We start from the raw sequence: 21903 nt of genomic DNA on the forward strand, positions 1-21903 counted from the left end.
TCAAATGTCACACAGTATTATATTGGTTTGCATATTGAAAATTTCTTCAATACTTCTTCTTCTATTTCACTTTGAAGTATAATGTACATTTCCAGCCAGAACAATTGCAAACATTTGCATAGTAATATCATAAACATAAAAAAACATAACTCCAATGTAGACTTTTATTTTGAAACTGAGCACGGGAACCACCGTGCGTCACTCCGTCGCTCTTACTGCTGGAGCGTTTGAAGGAGCGAAGCGTCGGAAAGTGAGTAGAGGAACCTGCGCTGAACCTTCATTACACCGCAGCTCTTTAAAACAGCAGTGCCCGTCACTGATATGTCTTAACTTAACTCTTAATATGTACCTGGAAGTATATTCCTTATCTCTATTTAAGCATGGGAGTGAAAAAGTGCTGGTACCGAACCAGGCGGGATTGAGTCTCGTGCGTTCATCCACCTCGTGCCAACTTTGTGGAAATATGTAACTGTTGACAAATGAGGTTGTAAGATGGAGCAGTCGGCTACCCTCGATATAGAGACGCTCAAGGTAAGAAAGAGCAGTGAAAATGTGCCTGTTTGACATCTTTTTCATTTAAAGTGACAGGGTTATTGATGGGAAATGCGTGGTTTGAGGATAATAATCCCGCAGCTAGCGTGAGTTTGAACCAAACCCTCGCGGTCCAGATCGATGCCTGAATTGTGTTTTTAAATATTAATTCTGATATTATCCTGTTTAATTCAGCGGCCCAAACCCAAGTTATTCATCAGTCCTCTCTGCAACAGGTTGCACCCTGGGCTCGGGAGAATGTGTTATTAAAAAAATCCCGTCTGATGAAAAAGAAATGGAAAGTGTCGGGTTTTGTCTCCGGGGCAGAAAGATGATTAATAGCAGCCCGAGAAGCGCTCACCGAGATTCAAAATGCTTCCCAGGAGTTCTGGACACATTTCTCTCACATCATTCCCCAAAACTGCGTGCTTTCTTCTCTTCAATTACAGTAATGTGAGAGCCAATGGTTATTGTTGCCGACGTGCTTTTCTCATTATCATTCCGGTCCAGGAGGGAGGCAGGGATGTGGGTGGAGGAGGAGCGGGAGGAGGAAAAGTGGGCATGGATCAGCCAGCAGAGATGCTGCTGGACCGGTCTCAGGTCCATCTCTGACCCGGTACCTGCTGGACTGATCCCTGATCCCAGGTCTGATCCCAGGTCTGATCCCAGGACTGATCCCTGATCCCAGGACTGATCCCAGGTCTGATCCCAGGTCTGATCCCAATACCTGATCTAGGGCTGGGCGATATATCGAGATTTTAATATATATATCGATATATTTTCAAACGCGATATGGTACGAGACAATATCGTTTATATCGATTTAAAAAAAAATAAAAAATAAAACATTTTTTGATTTTGATTTGCTTATTTTGTGACAAATTGACTTGAATGTTTTATTTGAGATTTGCACAAATGTTTTGTTATTTGCACAACTGCCAACCTCAGTGGAAAAGTCTGCCTGTTACTGTCTACATTGTATTTATTCTATATATGCAGGCAGTTTATTTTTATTTCATTTGTTTTATACATTTTGATATTGTGCAGACCTCTGTTAATAAATGAACCTGTGTGACATTTGGCACGAGGCTTTGTATTAAAACTCACTGTTTTTTTAAGGGTTTACCTCAGAAAAACATGAAGCTAACAGAGATGCTATGCTATAATGCTTTGGGGGAAACCCCAATTATGGCACAGAAAAAATATCGATATATATCGAGTATCGCCATTCAGCTAGAAAATATCAAGATATGACTTTTGGTCCATATCGCCCAGCCCTAACCTGACCCCAGGACTGACCCCAGGACTGATCCCAGGACTGATCCCAGGACCAGAGGTGGACAGAGTACTCGACCCCAGTACTTGAGTAAGAGTACAAATACTACTGGTCAAAATTTACTCCGTTACAAGTAAAAGTAGCTCAGTCAAAATATTACTCGAGTAAGAGTAGAAAAGTACTTGCTTTTAAAGGTACTTAAGTATCCAAAAGTAAATGCTTTTAAATGTACTTTAAGTAAAAGTAAGAGTAAGAGTAAGAGTAAATTTCTTATTTTCCACATCAGTAAATTATTATATTTTTTTCTAAATTAATTGAAGGATCTTTTAACTCTTGTTTCTGAGAATTAACTCTTTGAAACCAGCTGCACTGATGTCCTGCTTTTAGAACCACAATGTTATATAAAACCTGCAGAAACACCAAAAACAAATCAAATGAATGGGATCATAAGAGGACAGCAGATGATGCAGAGTTTATTAACAATCATGAACTGAAACCAAATGAACCTGCACCATCCAACTAAGTCTGGATCCCCCTCAAAGACCACTGCTTTACAAAAAACTACATCTCTGCTTTCAATAACTCAATGTTGAAGTCACTTAACTTTACAGGAAACATGTACCAGTACAATATAGCAATATACTACTTTGGCAGTATCGTTTTGAGGAGGCTTGACGTATTTCCGCTTTACGTACATCCCAGTGGAGAGCGTGCACTGTGATAGGTCTCCTCCTTTGACAAAAACAGCTTGTGTCCAATAGGATTTTAGGGAAGAAGAAAAAAGAGCAGACCTGAAAGTAACGAGTACTTTTCAGCCTTCCTAGAAATTTACTCGAGTAAAAGTAAAAATATTTGTCTTGGAAATGTATTCAAGTAAGAGTAATAAGTACCAAAGAAATCTAATACTCAAGTAAAGTACAAATCCTCTGGATATGTACTTAAGTACAGTACTCAAGTAAATTTACTCCGTTACTGTCCACCACTGCCCAGGACTGATCCCAGGTCTGATCCCAGTACTGATCCCAGGACTGATCCCAGGTCTGATCCCAGGTCTGATCCCAGGTCTGATCCCAGGACTGATCCCAGGTCTGATCCCAAGACTGATCCCAGGTCTGATCCCAGGACTGATCCCAGGTCTGATCCCAGGACTGATCCCAGGAAGGACTGATCCCAGGACTGATCCCAGGACTGATGATCCCAGGACTGATCCCTGGACTGATCCCAGGACTGATCCCAGGACTATCCCCTGACCCGGTACCTGGTCTCAGGTCCATCTCCTGTCTTGCCAAAAAGTGATTGCCTGCCAGAATCTGATTTCTTCTGATTTCTTCTGATTTCTTCTGATTTCTGGCCGCAGGAGCACGCACAGCAGCCCGTTGAGCGATAGCCCTACAATGTCAGATTTTCAGATTATGAAGCTCAAGAATGAGATCAAGTCATATTTAGTCAGAAACAACTATTCATTAACTGTATTTGGCCTTCAATCGATTTTTGGCAGGTGAAAATGCCTATTTTCTGTTGTAATGGTCGTTTAAAAGAGTTAAAAGCAATCCTGTGAGCTCTGGTGTTTATATTATGAAGCTCAAGAATGAGATCAAATCATATTTAGGTAGAAACAACATTTCATTAACTGTATTTGGTATTTGGTAAAAAGACCCATTTTCAGGGGAGAAATCAGATTCTGGCAGGCAATCACTTTTTGGCACGACACCGGTACCTGGGCGTACAGGTCCATCTCCTGACCCGGTACCTGGTCCCAGGTCCATCTCCTGACCCGGTACCTGGTCCCAGGTCCATCTCCTGACCCGGTACCTGGTCCCAGGTCCATCTCCTGACCCGGTACCTGGTCCCAGGTCCATCTCCTGACCCAGCACCTGGTCTCAGGTCCATCTCCTGACCCGGTACCTGGTCTCAGGTCCATCTCCTGACCCGGTACCTGGTCTCAGGTCCATCTCCTGACCCGGTACCTGGGCTTCCAGGTTCAGTCAGACTCATCAGTCCAGGAATTACAGCTCAAACTACACTACACTGACAATCCTGCAAGTTGGCCTTTACTGATAATTTAGTTTTTATGAGCTGCAGCTATTGTTTAATTGTGGTCTGATCTCTGCTTCGCATCTGTTAAAAGAGAAACAATAAGTCTTTGTGGCATTAATTTAGTGGATCACGCTGCGCTCAGTCCTGCACTTCCACTGTGCATCCTACTCAGGAATGCAAATGACGCCTGTGGGGTGCTGCTGTCCAAAATGGCTCTGCGCTGGCTCTCCCAAGGATTTGCTAGGGATTATCAAGGAGAGCTAGTTTACTGTGGGAAAGTGTGTTCCTGCTTACATTAGCAGTTTGTCGTCCTACCCCCCCCCCCACCCATTCCACCCCCCCACCACCGCCCGGCTATTATCACGGTGGCGGGAACTGACAGAGTTGCAAGCACTCGAGTCCTAAAACCGGCTCTCCACTTTAATAAACAGAGGTACAAAGCAGCGCCGGGGCTCAACGCACCAGCCATGTTGCGGAGTACTGATTTTCCTTTTCATAAAAATGTCATCAAAAGGCAGAGTTGTAAGCAGCAGAGAAAAGGAAAGTCTGACTGAAAAAACCTTCAAAAAGGTGTTTGATATTCAGTCTGGTTGCCAGTGTGTTGTAGTTGAACTGCGGTGACCTTTTGCTGCGCCGGAGTTATTGGAGATCATTTATCTCTCCTGGCCTCATACTTATAGCTGTGTTGCCCGACTTTGAGCTGGAAGAAGTGTACATCCATCCATCTACTCGTCCTCAAACAGTTAAGGTCAAAAGTAGAGATGTTTTTTTCCCTTGAGTCTAATATTAGGAAAAGTTTGTTCATTTAAAATGATAATTACTTCTAACCCTTTGAATGGCTGTCAGAAGATCGCAGCCAGAGCATCATTCACACTTCTGTGGCGCGACAGGCCTTCGTTTAACTGTACCGCAGCTTCAAATAGTCCGTTGAGCGGCCAAATCAGTGCCGACAGGAGCTGGTCCTCCTCGACAATGAGTTCAGCTGTTTTGTCCATAATAGCTTTGCCGTTGGGAGTTTCTTTGGGGAATTTCGTCCATTTCTGAAAAGTGAATGTTAAGGTTTTCTGTTGCTATTCATCCATCTTCCATCCTTTCTACCTGATGGCTCCTCAAACGTTCAATAAAGTTGCTTGTGTTACATTAGGCAACATTTGTGCCACTTTTGGAAACGTCATCGATGAGTAATGAGCATTCCAGCGTAAAAAATTCATCCATATTTCCAAAGTAATGCCAATGCCATAGCTAGCTTAATCCAAAAACTCCGGCGGCCATCTGCCAACTTAAAGGGGACCTATTATGAAAAACACGTTTTTTCTTGCTTCAACATATATAAAGTGGTCTCCCCTCAGCCTGCCAACTCAGCAAAGGAGGAAAGCAACCAAATTCTGCAGTGTCTGTACAGCCGCCCAGATTAGCCGTCCAGTCTGATGTGGATCTACGAGCCGTTCAGATTCTGCTCCCTTTCGTTACGTAACCAAAATGCGATTAAAAAATGCGATTAAAAATGTGTGAAACCACGCCCACAACTAACTCCACCGGCCGGAGCTTCCGCCATTTTTCTGTAGGGGTGTATCACGTCATTCAGGCAGCCAATCAGCACAATGCCTCATTATCATAGCCCCGCCCACTCAGAATCCTGCATAGATAATGAGGTTAGAGAATGTGAAGATAAAGACATGGTTTAGAGGCTGAATTTTCTAATTTATTTAGCAAAAACAATCAAAAGCTTGTTTTTAAGACATTCAAGGCCTCTTTAAAATAGGTATTTGATGCCATAATAGGTCCCCTTTAAACAGGAAGTTGCAAGGATACATTTCTGTGTGGGCTTTTAAGGCCGGAAGATGAATTTGGAGCCTGTTTGTAAAAATTAGGAGGTATCAGTTGGTGCACAAACCTAAATGGTCACAGATCCCGAGTTCCCTATTTTTGGCAGAATCTGGGTGTTTCCAACGATTGAACACCTTTGGTCAAAATGATTATCCCCCAAGCAACACTTTCCCAAAATACTGACTAATGACGGCATTATTTAAATATGGAGAACCAAAACTGGGCAGGTACAACTGGGTTAGTGGTTAGCACTGTTGCCTCACAGCAAGAAGGTTCCTGGTTCGACTCCCTGACCTGGCAGGGGCTTTCCGTGTGGAGTTTGCATGTTCTCCCCGTGCTTACGTGGGTTCCCTCCGGGTACTCCGGCTTCCTCCCATAGTCCAAAAACATGCATATTAGGTTAATTGATGATTATAAACAGCCCGTAGGTGTGAGTGTGAGTGTGCCCGGTTGTTTGTCTGTATATGTGGCCCTGCGATGGACTGGCGACCTGTCCAGGTGAACCCCTGCCTCTCGCCTGTGATGATGTTCTGGGTCTCTGGAAAGCGTCTAAAGACAACTTTTGTTGTATTAGACGCTATACAAATAAAATTGAATTGAAATTGAATTGATGAGCTGGGATAGACTCCTGCAGACCCCCGTGACCCTGCAATGGATAAAGCGGGTATAGAAAATGGATGGATGGATCGATCAAAACTGACATAATTAAAAATGAAAAGCAGAATCTTTTTACTTTACCTTATGCGTTTCTGCCTCATTATGCAATCTTGGTGCAGCTCCTCTATTATACTATTGGTCAGTAAACAGGAAGAAGCAGGATCCTTCCCATTTATGCAGAAATGCATAAGGTTAAGTAAAAAGAGGAGAGGAGGGAATGTAAAAACAAGGAATACACATATAAGGAAAAGGAAAAAAAAAATTATATTTCTGCTTTTACTTTTAATTATGTCAGTTTTGATCCTCCATATTTATAGCGCTTTACATAGTAAAACCTTCCTAGATGTGAAGCCCCTTAAACCCTGAGGTGCTGTGAGTTTTCAATCATAGTACAAAAAAGTACCACACAGTATTGGACCCTGAATCGTGTCCACGAGGTTCAAGGAGTTACGCTCCTGATAAAATGTAAAATGAATATTAAAGTTTTATTTTTTAGGCGAAATGCACCGAAAATAGAGTTGGTCAAAATGATTAATTCCCAAGTGATTTTTGCCTTCAAACTTCACCTGAACCAATCAAGGTTATCTGTGCGGGCTCCGCGAGCAGGGCTCATGTAAATTCAGCCCTGGACTGGGAGACTCACTTAAAGTCATATTGAGGAGGACTATCACCTATCACCATGCTAAAACCTGACTGGGAGCTCAGGCAGAGGAAGATTAATGTTCACCTGAGGGGGGAAGGTTATACTGCTCTTTACAAATGTGTCTACAACTGGTGAACACTGCATCAGTGCAACTTGGCCATGGTCAGAAGTGTAAGATTTTTAAAACCGGACAGGAAAATAGAAGCATTAACAAGAATCCCTGGATGTCTGCAGTTGTTGCTGGACCAGACTTGATGTTTCATGAAGACCGTGCTGAGGGAACTTCATCGTGATGCACTTTGAGGTCATTGTTCAAGAAGAAAATGAGTTATGGAAATCGTTTCGGGCTGGGTATCGATTGAAATGTCAAGAATCGATTTGATTCCAATTCTTAAGATTCAGAATCGATTATCAAGATTTGATCCGATCAGATTCCGATATTGATTTGGGTTAGTGTTATTAAAACTGTTTTTTGAGCTGTTGCATGAATTATATGACTGTAGTTATGCAAAATATTAATACTACTATTATATTGAGATTAAACAGCAAGTATTGCAGCTAATGATGCTGTAAGGACCAATCAGCTCCCAGAATGCTGATAGAACTGCTTTCAGAAACATCATGTGGGTCAGAATTACCAAACAGATCCAGGGAGGAAACAGAGACGGATGAAATCGGTTTTATTTTTTCCCCACATTCCGTTTTTATTTGTTCCATTTTCGGTCTATTTTGGTTTTTCATTTTTGAGCATTTGGTTTTTAGCATTTTTTGCAAATGTAACCCCAAGAGAGTATATAAAGTAATGAAATATAGACAATTTATGCAATTATAACCTAACACTTTAATGTTTTCATACCTTTAAACATATTTAAAGGCAAAAACATGGCACCAGTTATTCTCGTGTCCAACAAAACATTCCTTTTTTGGTGATAAACAAAAAAATAACCAAAAGTTGTAATGTAATGATGAAAAAAAAATAAATAAATAAAAAAAAAAAAAAAATCGATTTTTAGACATATGAATCGATTTTTAGGAATTAATATGAGAATCGATTTAGAATTGGGAAATCGATTTTTTTCAACACAGGCCTATTTCTTTGGTTTGATGAGAACTAACTGGAGCTGTTTGGAAACATTGGGGCTTGTTTCCTTTGCTGAAGGAAGGGAGCAGCCTACAACCCACTGTGAAACATGGCGATGGGAGCATAATACTGTGGGGCTGCACTGAACCTTGTTCAGCTCCATGGAATCATGGGGAAAAAAGAAGCTTTTTTAAAAAAAATTCTGTGGGATAATGTAAAGAAATTGCTTCTTTACATCTAAATTTGTTCAGGGCCTTTTGAAGGACACAAAAGTCAAGGTCCTGGATTGGCTGTCGATGAACTGTGAAGGGGGCTCAAGCGTAATTTACATGCTCAGAAAACACTGAATATGGATGACGTGGAACAACGGGCTACAATCTCTCAAGGAACACGTGCCAACTTAGGTAGGAACTACCGTAAGATGCCATTGTCGGTCACAAACAATACCCTTGATGATACATTATCAGAACATAATGGAAGATTTGTATTTCTTGGCATAATAGAGTTATGGGCATTGCCAAGGCTGAAATTAAGGGTAATTATAATGACGTTTATTTGGAACTAAATAAACGATAAACACTTTTCTTTATGGTCATTTCTATGGAAAAGTTAATGGTTTCATAAAAGGAGGCTAATCATTTTGACCTTAACTGTATAAAGAAGGATTGACTGACATCAGTGCCATCTCTCAGATGGATGATTGTCCAATCACCGAAATACGAAATGGTGACATTATTTCACTGAAGTGAAGGCTGAGTAGTATAATTGGCTCTCCCAGTGTAATCAGCTCTCTTTGATTGGAACATATGTCAAAATTAAAAACTCACATGACCCAAATAAAGTGGTTCTTTTTCCCGTACTTCATATCAGACTTTTGAGCAACGATTGTGTCCATGTACGTTTCCTCCTGCCTTGGCTATTGTTCATATTGCGGGGCGGATAGATGCATGGATGAATAGCAGATTCATAGTCATTAGTGTACATCAGAATGTTTTTTTACCTCCAGCCGTGGCAGCCTTGTGGGATACCAGTGGCGCTGCTGAGTGAGAAAACGCCAACAGATCTGCTGATTAACATTATCAAGCATTAATAACGTCTCATTTTCTTTCATTAAGTGCTCCTCAGCTGTTTTGTGCAGCCTCTGCCGCGTGCCACTGCTTGATCAAAGCAGCGTGTAGAATATCACCCTCTACGCTAATTGGTGAAGATGAGGCGTGCTGGCAGGAGGAAGGGACTGCTGGGTAATTGCTTGCTTATTGGTGGTTTTGGTTGGATCCAGCTGCAAGGTCTACAGTCAAAGCTCTGAAAAACCCATCTTCCCTCGAAGCAAAAAAAGAAAAATCCTGACAGTCAGATCTCATCAGCACTGTAAATGGGATTGATGAGGTAGAATATACAAAGATAAACATGATTTGCGAAACAAATCCACAATGGGGGTTTCAGTGCTGTGTATGATCCACAGAGTTGTTTTTATGGATTATTCTACCTTAGAAAAGCAAGCTACTGTGTAGGTGTTGTTGCTTCTATTTATAAAAGTGCATGTAATAAGGACGGTAGATGGTAAATCCTCCGAGTGGATTTCACGTCCATCTGTTCATGATTATCTGCTGACATATTTCTTGAGTGCTTCAAAGCCCATTTTGATCATTTTAGCAGCGAAATGTCTGACTGACTGACTGCTTAAAGAAGCCTTTTTGAATGCAGACCGTGTTTTCAAGACTTTTAAGATGGAAGGACGATTTCCAGTCCAACAATTATTCTGAGTGTAGTGGAAAAAATGTCCTCTACAATTAAGTCATTTCAGCTGCTCAGACCTTCATGCTTATGTTTCGATCTATTTTTCTACCGAGACTTTTAACACAATTGTGCAGTACTTGTCATCAAATATGTTTGCATAATTCATATTTTCTGCTGCTAAATGTGTAAATAAATAGTTGTTTTTCCTAAATTTAAACACACATGAGTTTATATACACACATTTGAATATAAATGCTTGGAGACATTATTTACATACATACATATGCATATTAATTGAAAAATTAATGAATTTCAATGACACATAAGGACATTGAACTAATAAATATCAATTCTGTCAGGCTTCCAAAGTCTGGATCAAAATGGAGCCCAATTGTTACCGGATTTTAGAGACTACTGCCAATATCAGATGTATTATCCGATGTGTTTTCCTTCAGAAACAAACAAATAAAACTTCCCTATTATTTGTTATGTGTTATTTATGGGAGGCACTAAGACATAACAGTGCAGTTTAAAAAGAAACTTCTCGTTTTTAATTTTTAACAACCAATATCACTTTGATCTACAAAATATATGAAGTTCTTTTTGTGGAATTCCAGTTGCCATCTGGTGGATAAGTTATGCAACATCAAGACTCATGTGGTTAAAGGTGTCATGGAGGTGAGAAATGATGATCCAATTGCAGGAGTCTGAGGCTGCTGGAGTTCACACTAAAGTCCTTTAATTAAAGAAAGAGCTGCACAGACAGGAATAAAACAACAACAACAAAATAACCCTTAAAAATCCAAAATAGCACACAAGCAGCCGCCGCAGGCAGGAAAGAACACTGATGGAATAGTAGGGAAGAAGGGAAAGACAGGACTAGATATAGGGACTAAGGGCTGATGAGACACAAATGTGGACAATCAAGGAAGATTTGAGCAAGAAGAGTCAAATAAGAAATAATCCACAAGGGCACAGACTTGCAAACACTAGACCAGGGGTCGGCAACCCAAAATGTTAAAAGAGCCATATTGGACTAAAAACACAAAAAACAAATATGTCTGGAGCCGCAAAAAATGAAAAGTCTTGTATCAGCCTTAGAATGAAGGCAACACATGCTGCATGTTTCTATATTAGTTATAACTGGGGGAGATTTATTTTTTCATTATGCACTTCGAGAAAAATGTTGAAATTCTCGAGAAAAAAGTCAAAATGTCGAGAAAAATGTCGAAATTTCGAGAGAAAAGTCGAAATATCAAGATTAATGTTGAAGTACAAGTTGAGAAAAAAGTTGAAATGTCGAGAAAAAAGTCGAAATGTCGAGAAAAAAGTCAAGATTTCGGGAAAAAAGTTAAAATGTCGAGATTAATGTTGAAGTACAATCTCGAGAAAAAAGTCGAAATGTCGAGAAAAAAGTCAAAATTTCGAGAAAAAAGTCGAAATGTCGAGATTAAAAAGGAAAGGAAAAAGGAAAAAAAAAGAGAAAAAAGGAAAAAAGAAGAAAAAAGAAAAAAATGAAAAAAGAAGAGAAAAAAAGAACAAAAAAAGTAAAAAAAAAAGATCAAACATTTTTGAAAAAGCTCCAGGAGCCACTAGGGCAGCGCTAAAGAGCCGCATGCGGCTCTAGAGCCGCGGGTTGCTGACCCCCGCACTAGACCAAACCAGAACAACCAAGAAAAACACAAAAGAAACCCAACAGAAACCCTAAATCATGACAAAAGGATGATTTTCCTTATCATCTCTCATTTTAAAATTTGTATTTACTGCCCACCCAATACGAATAAATTGGTAAATAACTAATATTGACTGATACTTTTTGTCTGCTGATGAATGACTTTGACCCTGACCCAAATGCAGGAGACCATGGAGGCAGGAGTAATCAAAATCCCCCAATTATAACCAAAAAGGTGCTGCTGCAGCAGGATGACGAGGGAGGAATGAGAAACGAGACAAGAGGTTGTTCCTTAACATGAATTCTAGTCACATGTATTTGTGAAATGTCATGGGATGTGTTTATGCTTCACCCAGTTTTATCAAGGATACATCCAGCGTAGAAGTGTGGACATGAGGCATTAAAGTATCCAAGAACGCCTTTGGCATCAAAGAGCAGAAGAAAGCTGAAAGAGTACGGCGAAACGTACAACTTGGTTGTTGTGAAACAAAATGTAGTTTTAAGAAGTTTTTGTCATGTTCTTCCAACATGGTTATCGAGGTATGAAATATGAAACTAAACCCTGACTTCTTTTTGTTCTCCACAAAACTACTGTTAAAGCATAAAAAACTGACTTTGGTACCTAAAAATCGGGGTAAAAATAAGAAAGAAAAAGAAAAAAAGTAGACCGACGTCTCTGCTCCAAAGTCACAGAGTGATCTGTGTTGTCTTTCCTCCAAAAGGACAAGACGCCAATAAACTCCCAGTCAGAACCCCAGTACCGTGACAAATCCATCCATTCTGGTATTAACACAGTAGTGCTGAAATGTACAAAATAATTACAGTTACTTAGGCCTCTAAAGATCTCTTGATGATTAGGACTGTTTAAAAAAAGAAAGAAAAAAAATAGAGCAGGTGCAGAAGATGGATGGATGGATTTAAATACTGTATGTGCCCTTTTCTGTGAATTTGTAAAGCTTTACCCGATTTGTCTTGTGTGGCATCTTATGCTTGTGATTCTACTCAGATCCAACAAAAATGGTATTGCAACTGAAATATTCCTATTTGAATCTTTGTTGGATTTAATTGAGGCCACCAAGAAATTGAGATAAACTGGGACTTTGCAAATAGGATTTCAGTCCTCTTAATGAGACTAAATCCTAAATTTTGTTGAACAAAACTTGGCTGAAAAATGGCAGAATTAATCTGTGATGATACCCAGTGATCATAATTGACAACACACAGAAAGTTCTTTCTGCCAACATGAAAAGGTGTCTTGGCGTTATGTGGGAAGATTTCAGAAAGAGGATCAAAGACGCAAGTCTCTTGAAGCTTTTCCCAAACAACAGCGGATCCAATCATTAGTTGACACAGCTGTACAGAGATACACATTATTAGGAATTGTTGCCACTTTGCCAGAGTCTGGGAGAAAACCTCCCTCTCAATAAAATCACGTTGAAACTATGCAGTCGTGTAAAAGATGTTTTGATTTGGCTGAAACTAAAATGGGAAAAGCCGTCACATTTGACACATCAGATAGACTGAACAAAGAACAATTTTGAACATCTTTTATGGGGCTATTTCTAGACCACATCAAACGGGTTAAAGAGAGGCCGATTGTTGAATATCTGTCGGGGGTTTTTCGGGCTGAATCTCGAGCGAGCTAAACACAGATCAATGGTGAGCTTCTGTTTTTGGGCTAAATGAGGGTAAGATCGGTTAAACACATCTAGACCAAAACAAAGAGCCTCCTAACCTCCTTGATTGGAGGCAAAATCCATTTGGTTTATCAAAACAAATCAAGAATTACCACAAAAAACTTCTGTCAGGAACTGGGAGCTGCTTTAACACAAGCCTCACAAGTTTTACATAAACATATTCCAACTAAGGGATGGACATTGTGACATGATATGATCTTTTCTCATGTCAACGTATGTGTCAGCTAATCAAGTTGTGACCACGCAGCTAGAGTCTATAGAAACAGGTAGGTATAACCAGAGACGTTCCATAAACGAGACAGCCCACTACGGTTGGGTTTCCTGTATCTGTGTCACGTGACTGCCACGCCCCTTTAGGAGACAGGAAGTAGGTCCTGAGTCTATTGAGTCCTATGGGAAAAGTGAACGTGAGCACAGATTATTACCAATTCCTTCGCCCCATAGTAACCTAAGTAAATATGGGACCCATTTTTCAAAAGCCACAAACCTTCTGAACATTCTGACACCAGAATGGCAATTTTCAGACCGACATATTAGGAGAAAATGAACTTTGTTTGAGACCTGTCTCTGTCTGAGCAACACACTCTCGTGAGATTTGGCTCTCATCATTTTCCCATCAGATAAAATGAAGTTTAAAACTAAAATAAAACTTGCTTCTTTGCTTAATAATACTGTTATTTTTATTATTTAAGTCTTTTTGGAAGAAAGTTGTACTGTATCTAGTGTTGTATGTTCCAAAATGATGGGGAGAGGGGCGGCCACGCCCACTTAGACAGGAAGTGTATACCATTTCATACCATTGTTAGCAGTAACGGTAATGCGCTATCTTCTGTATTGAGTATCATTGGTATAACTCTGTTCCTGAAGAGGAAAGATTATGTAGTGTTTGTGATTTAAATGTTGTTGAGGATGAACTTCATTTTTTGTTTTATTGTCCAATATATGATGAAGCCAGGCAGCTTTTATTTCAGAAATGCAAGATTTGAAACCTGAGTTGTTTTGGACTGAGGATGATGCTAAGTTGGAATGGTTTTTCAGAGAGGAGGTTTTCTCTATAGATACTTTTATAAAGAGAGCCTGGAAACAGAGAAAGGACAAATTATATGGAAACTGAGAAAGGATCTGTAATTTGATCTGTAATGTATAAGTGGAACTTACAATTTTGTGTTCGTGTTTTTGGCGTAGTGTATCTGTGTCTTGTAAGCCCTTATAGGCTGGGCACCTTAGAGGTGTATGGAACATTAATAAATAACAATTCATTTATTCATTTATTCATTTATTCATTTATTCATTCATTCATTCATTCATTCATTCATTCATTCATTCATTCATTCATTCATAGAAACTAGCCAAGATGGCGGTCAAAATCCAAAGCTGGTCATATTGAACACACTTAGGATGACAATAGAGGTTAACGTCATCTTTGCAGTCTTTAACCGTAACATTTTTTTTTCTGCCTACGCTTCCGACAAACAGAATGCAACAAAAAATCCAAGGTTGACAGATCGCATTTGAAAAGCGTAGCCGATCCCAGACCACGACAACGGTGCGGACACACCCGCCCTCGCACATTGCGGCATTGCTGTAGCGGGAATCCAGCGGGGAGGGAAACGGACACAGATGATCTGTTTATGGTTACCTATAGAATAATCTTTGACTAGTGAAATCAAATCACACATCACTTGAAATGCATGTCACATTTTAACTTGGATATACAGGACTGTCTCATAAAATTAGAATATTGTGATAAAGTTCTTTATTTTCTGTAATGCAAAAATGTCATACATTCTGGATTCATTACAAATCAACTGAAATATTGCAAGCCTTTTATTATTTTAATATTGCTGATCATGGTTTACAGCTTAAGAAAACTCAAATATCCTATCTAAAAAAATTTGAATATTCTGGGAATCTTAGTCTTAAAATGTAAGCCATAATCAGCAATATTAAATTAATAAAAGGCTTGCAATATTTCAGTTGATTTGTAATGAATCCAGAATGTAGGACATTTTTGTTTTCTTAATTGCATTAGAGAAAATAAAGAACTTTATCACAATATTCAAATTTTCTGAGAGAGTCCTGTACATTCAGTAGTATATTTTGAAGTGGACAAAACATGAACGCATAGAAAGGGGAAAGTGATAACAGAATTAATCGAATGAAACTGAAATAATAATCAGTCTTGGTTTGGATGAAATACGAAGCCCAGGATCCTACTGTACTTCAGCATCCTAAAACTTTATAAAAGTTGGACATAGAAAATAAATAGGTTGTGAAATTCTGCACGGAAATGGAATTGTTTGACTGCATGTTTCTAGGGGCAGAATGTGAAATCCCTTCCATCCATCCATCTTCATCTTTATCCGGAACCGGGTCGCGGGGGCAGCAGTCTGAGCAGAGAGAGAGAATGTGAAATTAATTTTTAAAAACTTGCTTGACACTTAAACATTGGGGACTACTTGTGACCTCAATTTCAGGTCTCATGTTGTCCTCTTCCAACCCTAAACCCTTTTCATATACGAGATGTGTATCACTTAATGCTTTATCAACTTTTAAAATCTGTTTTGCTTTAACGAGTTGATAAGTCTGTTTTATGGAAGGAAACAAAACTGTTAATTTCCATGGAAATGAGTAGTTCATCGATTTAGCTGGTTCCAAAAGAACGAAGACAAATCCTCATTCAGCTTAATTAGGATTCTTTTAAAGATTTTTGTGGCTCAAGTGGCCTTTATTTTTTTGGAAGTGCAGAAATTAATGTTTTGGTTTGGTCTCTGCACACGGTGCCCAACCCACTGGGACCCCTAATGACGATATTTTAATGATATGTTCGGCTGAAACTAAACAAATCAAATATCCAGGGCAGAATTTTTGATCCTGTTCTTAAAAGATTATCATTTGTGTTTGACAAAAAGTATTGCAAGTCAAAGAAAAATGTCAGTAAATAAGTAGCCTAGGGTTTGCTATTAGTGGCAGGAGTTTTTTTCTGCTTGTGATCATTTAAAGAGAAGCTCAAAGGTTTTGCATCTTCTTATCAACCTATCATAAGTGTTTAAATTCTACACCTCCTAATCAACTTCAGCCTGAGCAGGCAAAAGGTTTCAGATATGGCTGGGTAGTATGCTGGTTATATAAGTAAAACCGGTTTATTTTAGAAGATATAAACAGTAGCATATTAATGGAAAAAGAAATTGCAGCGTTTTCAAATTTTCCTGAGGAAAAAACTGAAAAGTAGCATGTCTGGTATTTTGAGGTGAAGGGTGTCAGTCTCATCACATGGCTCCAAGTTTAACCATCAGTATCAAAAGATTGCATGCGCATAAATATGAATGGATATGACAGTTTGAAATATAGCTATGTTGTTTCTGGGAGTGTCCTGTCCACTCAAAAATTTGGATGCTGGTGATATTGTAAATTTGAGCCACGATCAAGCCTATTTCCTTGTTGCTACCTGTAAATCCAACTGCTAAACATGACGTGATCCCGTCAGTGAGTGCAGGCTAAATGCTTCAGATTCGCACTGACGATCCAAAAACTTCTTCAATTTGTTTCTAAAGTCAGAATAATAAAGTAGCAAAGAGAAGCTGTCTGTCGGAACTGAGATATGTCTTTATTTTTAATATAGGCTAATTATTTCTCTTTTGTTTTTAATTTAAAATTATATTTTCAGTTTCATGTTTACATATACTGTGCAACAAATCCCAGTTGGCATTAAATTCAAAAAGCGATTTTCATTGTGTAGTAGGAATGGGCGATATTTTACCGTTCATGATAAACCGTCAAAAAAATTCCCCACGGTAAGAATTTGTCATCTCGTGGTAAAAATGATAAATTCCTGTTGATGACGTTTTTGTGTAAAGCTGATTTATGGTTCTGCGGGAAATCGACGCACAACGTACGGAAGGAAGGAAGGAAGGAAGGAAGGAAGGAAGGAAGGAAGGAAGGAAGGAAGGAAGGAAGGAAGGAAGGAAGGAAGGAAGGAGGGAAGGAAGGAAGGAAGGAAGGAAGGAAGGAAGGAAGGAAGGAGAGAGCAGGAGGAAAGAAGGTAGGAAGGGAAAAAGGAAGGAAGGAAGGAAGGAAGGAAGGAAGGAAGGAAGGAAGGAAGGAAGGAAGGAAGGAAGGAAAGGGAGAAAAGAGGAAGGGAAGAAGGAAAGAGAGAGCAGGAGAAAAGAAGGAAGGAAGGGAGGAAATGAGCCTGAAAGAAAGAAAGAAAGAAAGAAAGAAAGAAAGAAAGAAAGAAAGAAAGAAAGAAAGAAAGAAAGAAAGAAAGAAAGAAAGAAAGAAAGAAAGAAAGAAGGATAAATTCCCGTTGATGAGGTTTTTGTGTAACAAACATGGCGGATCTGAGAGCGAGATAGATTTATAGTTGAAAAGATGGAGTTGAATTGGTATTTTTTTATCGTCATTTTTATCGTTATCGGGATAAATGCCAGAAATGATCGTGATACATTTTTTAGTCCATACCGCCCATCCCTATTGTGTAGGAGCATTTAGCATAAAAAATACTGATATAAGTTTTTGTCCAAATCACCTAGCTGTGAGAAACACACCCTGCATACTCCCAGTTCTTCAATGTCAATCATTCACTTTCTAAGACCGCAGACCTAACATCACATATCGTGAAGGTTTCAGAGACGGTTATTATCCCATCTACATCAGCAAACTGATACTTTTCAGGACCCAGTGGAGTTTGCTTATCGTCATGGGCTTGGGGTTGAAGATACCATCATATCCCGGTGTCAAGCAAGCCCACGCTCGTCTGGACAGAGCGAGCAGCACCGGGCACATCGGACTGTAGTTCACCACAAAGTGTAGTCCCTTCAGCGCTCGCAGAAAGATGTTGCATATCTTCTGTGTGTCTGCTCTGCTGTCATCTTTTGAAGCAGCAGCGTCAGAGCCAGTGACTTGAAGAAACTGAGCAAACTGATAATGAGTGCTGTTTCTGTGCTGAGGAGACCTGATTGTGCAATGAAGAATGATGAATAATATGCAAAATGTCAGGAACCACAGTGCACATCCTCTACACAACTACACGATGTTTTCAGCTGCTTCAGTCGTGCTGCAACACAGACCAGGACAGGAGGTCGTTTCCAGCCAAAAGCTAAACCTGCTGCAGTAACTAGATAGTGACTTCATGTTACGGACCGACTGACCTCAACAGTATCGTTTTTCCTTTGGGGATTATTAAAGTATTATTGAAATGTGCTGAATTGAAGTAGAAGCCCAATGGACTTCTTTTTTAGTTTTTCCCTTTTCTTGTTTCCATTGTTTTAGAAGATGTTTCACCTTCAGAACTTAAGTAGTCTTTTTTTTTTAATTAGAAGTGAAACCTATTTAAAAACCAAATAAAGCACTAAGGATAATATTAAAATTACATAAGATGGTACAGAAAGTCTAAATTGTCCTCTTTCTCAGTCACGTGCACATCACTGCCATCTGTTGTGGTGCTCCTTTTTTATTCAGCCGATCACTGAACACACCGGTCGAATACTCAGCAGTTACATTCACTAATTAGCTTCCTGTATTTCTGTTATATCTGGATATGCACGGATATAAAGTTTCTCTCTGCTTGACATTGAGGATGACAGAGAAGGGCCGTGGCGAACAGAAGGTAACTTAAATATTTGGCAATGTGGTGCATTTCCAAATATTTTTTGCCAGCCTGTTATTACTGTATATGTGGGTTTGTCCAAATTTTAAAAGCTCTATGAAGGAACACCAATTCTGACCACATGGGGGTAAAAGAGTCGCTCAGTACATTTACATGCATAGTTTAGTCAAGTTACTGGTATTGGACTCCTTTCTTTGTTTAATTATACACGCATGTGAAAGGAATCGATGTATTATCCAACGTCATACCCAGTGGCCATTTTCTGTTTGTTAGCATTAGGCTTTTTTATTTGACCTTTTTACACCACACCCAAAACAAAAGATACATCTCTGGTTTAGTTGGCAGCTGCAATTTGAAAAAAATGGAGAACAGTGAATTAAATAGACAAATTTACTACTTACTGTGGCTCTTAGTTTTTAATTTTGTATCCCTCCATGTGGGCTTCTTTCAGCTTGTGGAAATAGAAAGCCTAGGCCGGGAACTGTGGCACGCATGCTAAGCGAGTAGGCCAGTTTCAGTCCTGTTGAATGTTTTTAAGCTGTGATTCTCTGGAGTTTAACTACATCATCTGGATGTTTTAGTCTGATATGAGAGGTTGGTTCTTGTTCAGAACGACTCAAATGTTTGCATGCATTTGGACTTTATGATTATAACTGGAGTAAATCAGCATTTCAGTTTTTACTAACATCATGTAAATGAACTGACAATATTGGGATAATGAGTTAGGGCTGTCGGGCACGTCTAGCAATATCTACCTCCCACTGGGGGTTCACTTCATCACGTCTCATGCAGCACCAACATTCCAGCTTCCAGTAGAGTTGAAGCAAACACAGAATGAAGAAAAGCTGCTGTTCCTTTGCTGACCACTAGGGGTTGACTCCTAAAGTGAGTCAATCTCCCTCTTGTAAATGTATCTTGTATCTTGATCCCCATGTTAAGATGTTATACGTTGCTTCATAAATCAACATCTTTGCAGCCTGGTTCTAAAATGTATTTAGTGTACACATGTGGACATCACACATTGTGTTGTCTATAGCAGTGATCTCCAACCCCCTGGGTCATTTGGTACCGGGCCGCACAGAAAGAAAAAATAATTTCTGTAGCATCCCGACTGATGATGGTTGACTCTCAAACTGATGGTTCACAATGTTTTTATTCCTTGGATGTAAATACACTGCAAACACACCGTAAGAGCTATAAAGGAATAAAATAAAATAGAGTTAGTCTTACTACATTCATATAAGTTTCATTTAACTTAAATACAGACCGACACAACTGCTCGCTCGGTAGGGCTGGGCGATATATCGAGATTTTAATATATATCGATATATTTTCAAACGCGATATGGTACGAGACAATATCGTTTATATCAATTTAAAATTTTATTTTTTATTTATTTATTTATTTTTTTTTTGATATAGCTTATTTTGTGACAAATTGACTTGAATGTTTTATTTGAGATTTGCACAAATGTTTTGTTATTTGCACAACTGTCAACCTCAGTGGAAAAGTCTGCCTGTTACTGTCTACATTGTATTAATTGTACAGTGTATTTTAATTTAATTGTTATGCAGGAAAGGGATATTTGTTTTATTTTATTCAAGAAGCATTTTTATTCTATATATGCAGGCAGTTTATTTTTATTTCATTTGTTTTATACATTTTGATATTGTGCAGACCTCTGTTAATAAAGGTACCTGTGTGACATTTGGCACGAGGCTTTGTATTAAAACTGACTGTTTTTTTAAGGGTTTGCCTCAGAAAAAATGAAGCTAACAGAGATGCTAACAGAGATGCTAACAGAGATGCTAACAGAGATGCTATGCTATAATGCTTTGGGGGAAACCCCAATTATGGCACAGAAAAAATATCAAGATATATATCGAGTATCGCCATTCAGCTAGAAAATATCGAGATATGACTTTTGGTCCATATCGCCCAGCCCTATCGCTCGGTAATAAAGCTACCGTTAACCACAATACATGAGTAACCATGGCAACCAAACTCAATATGTACATAAATACGGCATAACATTTGCAAAGAAAACAAATCCTTATCAGCAGGTGCTTTTTGTGTCAGTTAGGCACCACTTTAGCATTCAAGACACTAGTTTAGTCTTTCAGACACACTTTCTACTGCCGCTAAACTTTTACCTTCGAAAGTCCGAAGCGCCGGATGTTTACAAGGTCTCGGCGAGACGCCTTCAAAATAAAAGCACTAAATATCGGTCTCCTTAATATATAACAAATAAAATAAAAGCCTGGCTTTAAATAACGTTAATGAGACATAAAAACATAAAAACACATTTATAGAAATACTCATATTAAAGGTAATTTACAATTTCCATTATTTTATTTTATTTTTTCGAAAACTATGTTTTATTATAATTCATTATTATTATTATTACTATAGAGAAAATACCACAGTTTTTAATGCCGATCTTGTCATTTTATTTAGTTTTTATCAACTACACCTTTAGATTGGGCCGTGAAAATATTGTATAATAGACATTAAACCGGTCCGCAGTACAGAAAAGGTTGGGTACCACTAGTCTATAGCATAATAATTCATTTCTTAACAGGGGCTCTAAGCAACAAGAGAATAAATAGGATAGGAAGTTAAAGGGGATATGTTTGTTCTGCTGTTAATTCTACTTCAGACCGCTGCGACTGGCTGTGAATTGGCCTGGAAAGGTCAGCGGACGTAGCTTAATTAAGCAGCAGTGCCCATGTCTGATGATGTCGGATGTTGTTTCTGTAGCGACACCTGGAATGAGAATGTTTTGGCATATTTTCTCAGAATGAATGTAAAGTAATATTAATAACCATCATGGGTCAGCATAACCTCAGCCAGCTAGGCTGAAATAGCTCATTGTGACTGAACTTAGACGAGCTTCCCCGGTCTCTTTGTTCCACCACTTACAACATGGTGCCACTCAGTATGAGATGGAGAGAGGGTTCAAAACCTATGGGTGACATCACAGTCTATGGTCTTATACTGGGACCTGACTCATGAACGGACCTGTGATTCGCTGCCCCCATGTGGTCAAAGGTTATGCTGCTACATCGAGTGGCTTTAACATTGTGCCGGTGTTCTGCCAATTTCTGCTGCTTTGCCAAAAAACGCTCCCTAATGGTT

General features: G+C 39.2%; 1 protein-coding gene across 1 annotated transcript in view; it reads left to right on the forward strand.

Annotated features, from left to right (window-relative positions):
- Window positions 1-236: 236 nt before the first annotated feature.
- LOC133420696 (zeta-sarcoglycan-like) overlaps window positions 237-21903 on the forward strand; it is a 109203-nt gene continuing 87536 nt past the window's right edge. The window contains exon 1 of the mRNA XM_061710458.1: window positions 237-531. Coding sequence (XP_061566442.1) covers window positions 493-531 — 39 coding nt within the window. The 5' untranslated portion in view covers window positions 237-492. The remainder of the gene's footprint in view (window positions 532-21903) is intronic.

This window comes from Cololabis saira, chromosome 20, assembly GCF_033807715.1.
Source record: "Cololabis saira isolate AMF1-May2022 chromosome 20, fColSai1.1, whole genome shotgun sequence".
NCBI classification, from domain to species: Eukaryota; Metazoa; Chordata; class Actinopteri; order Beloniformes; family Belonidae; genus Cololabis; species Cololabis saira.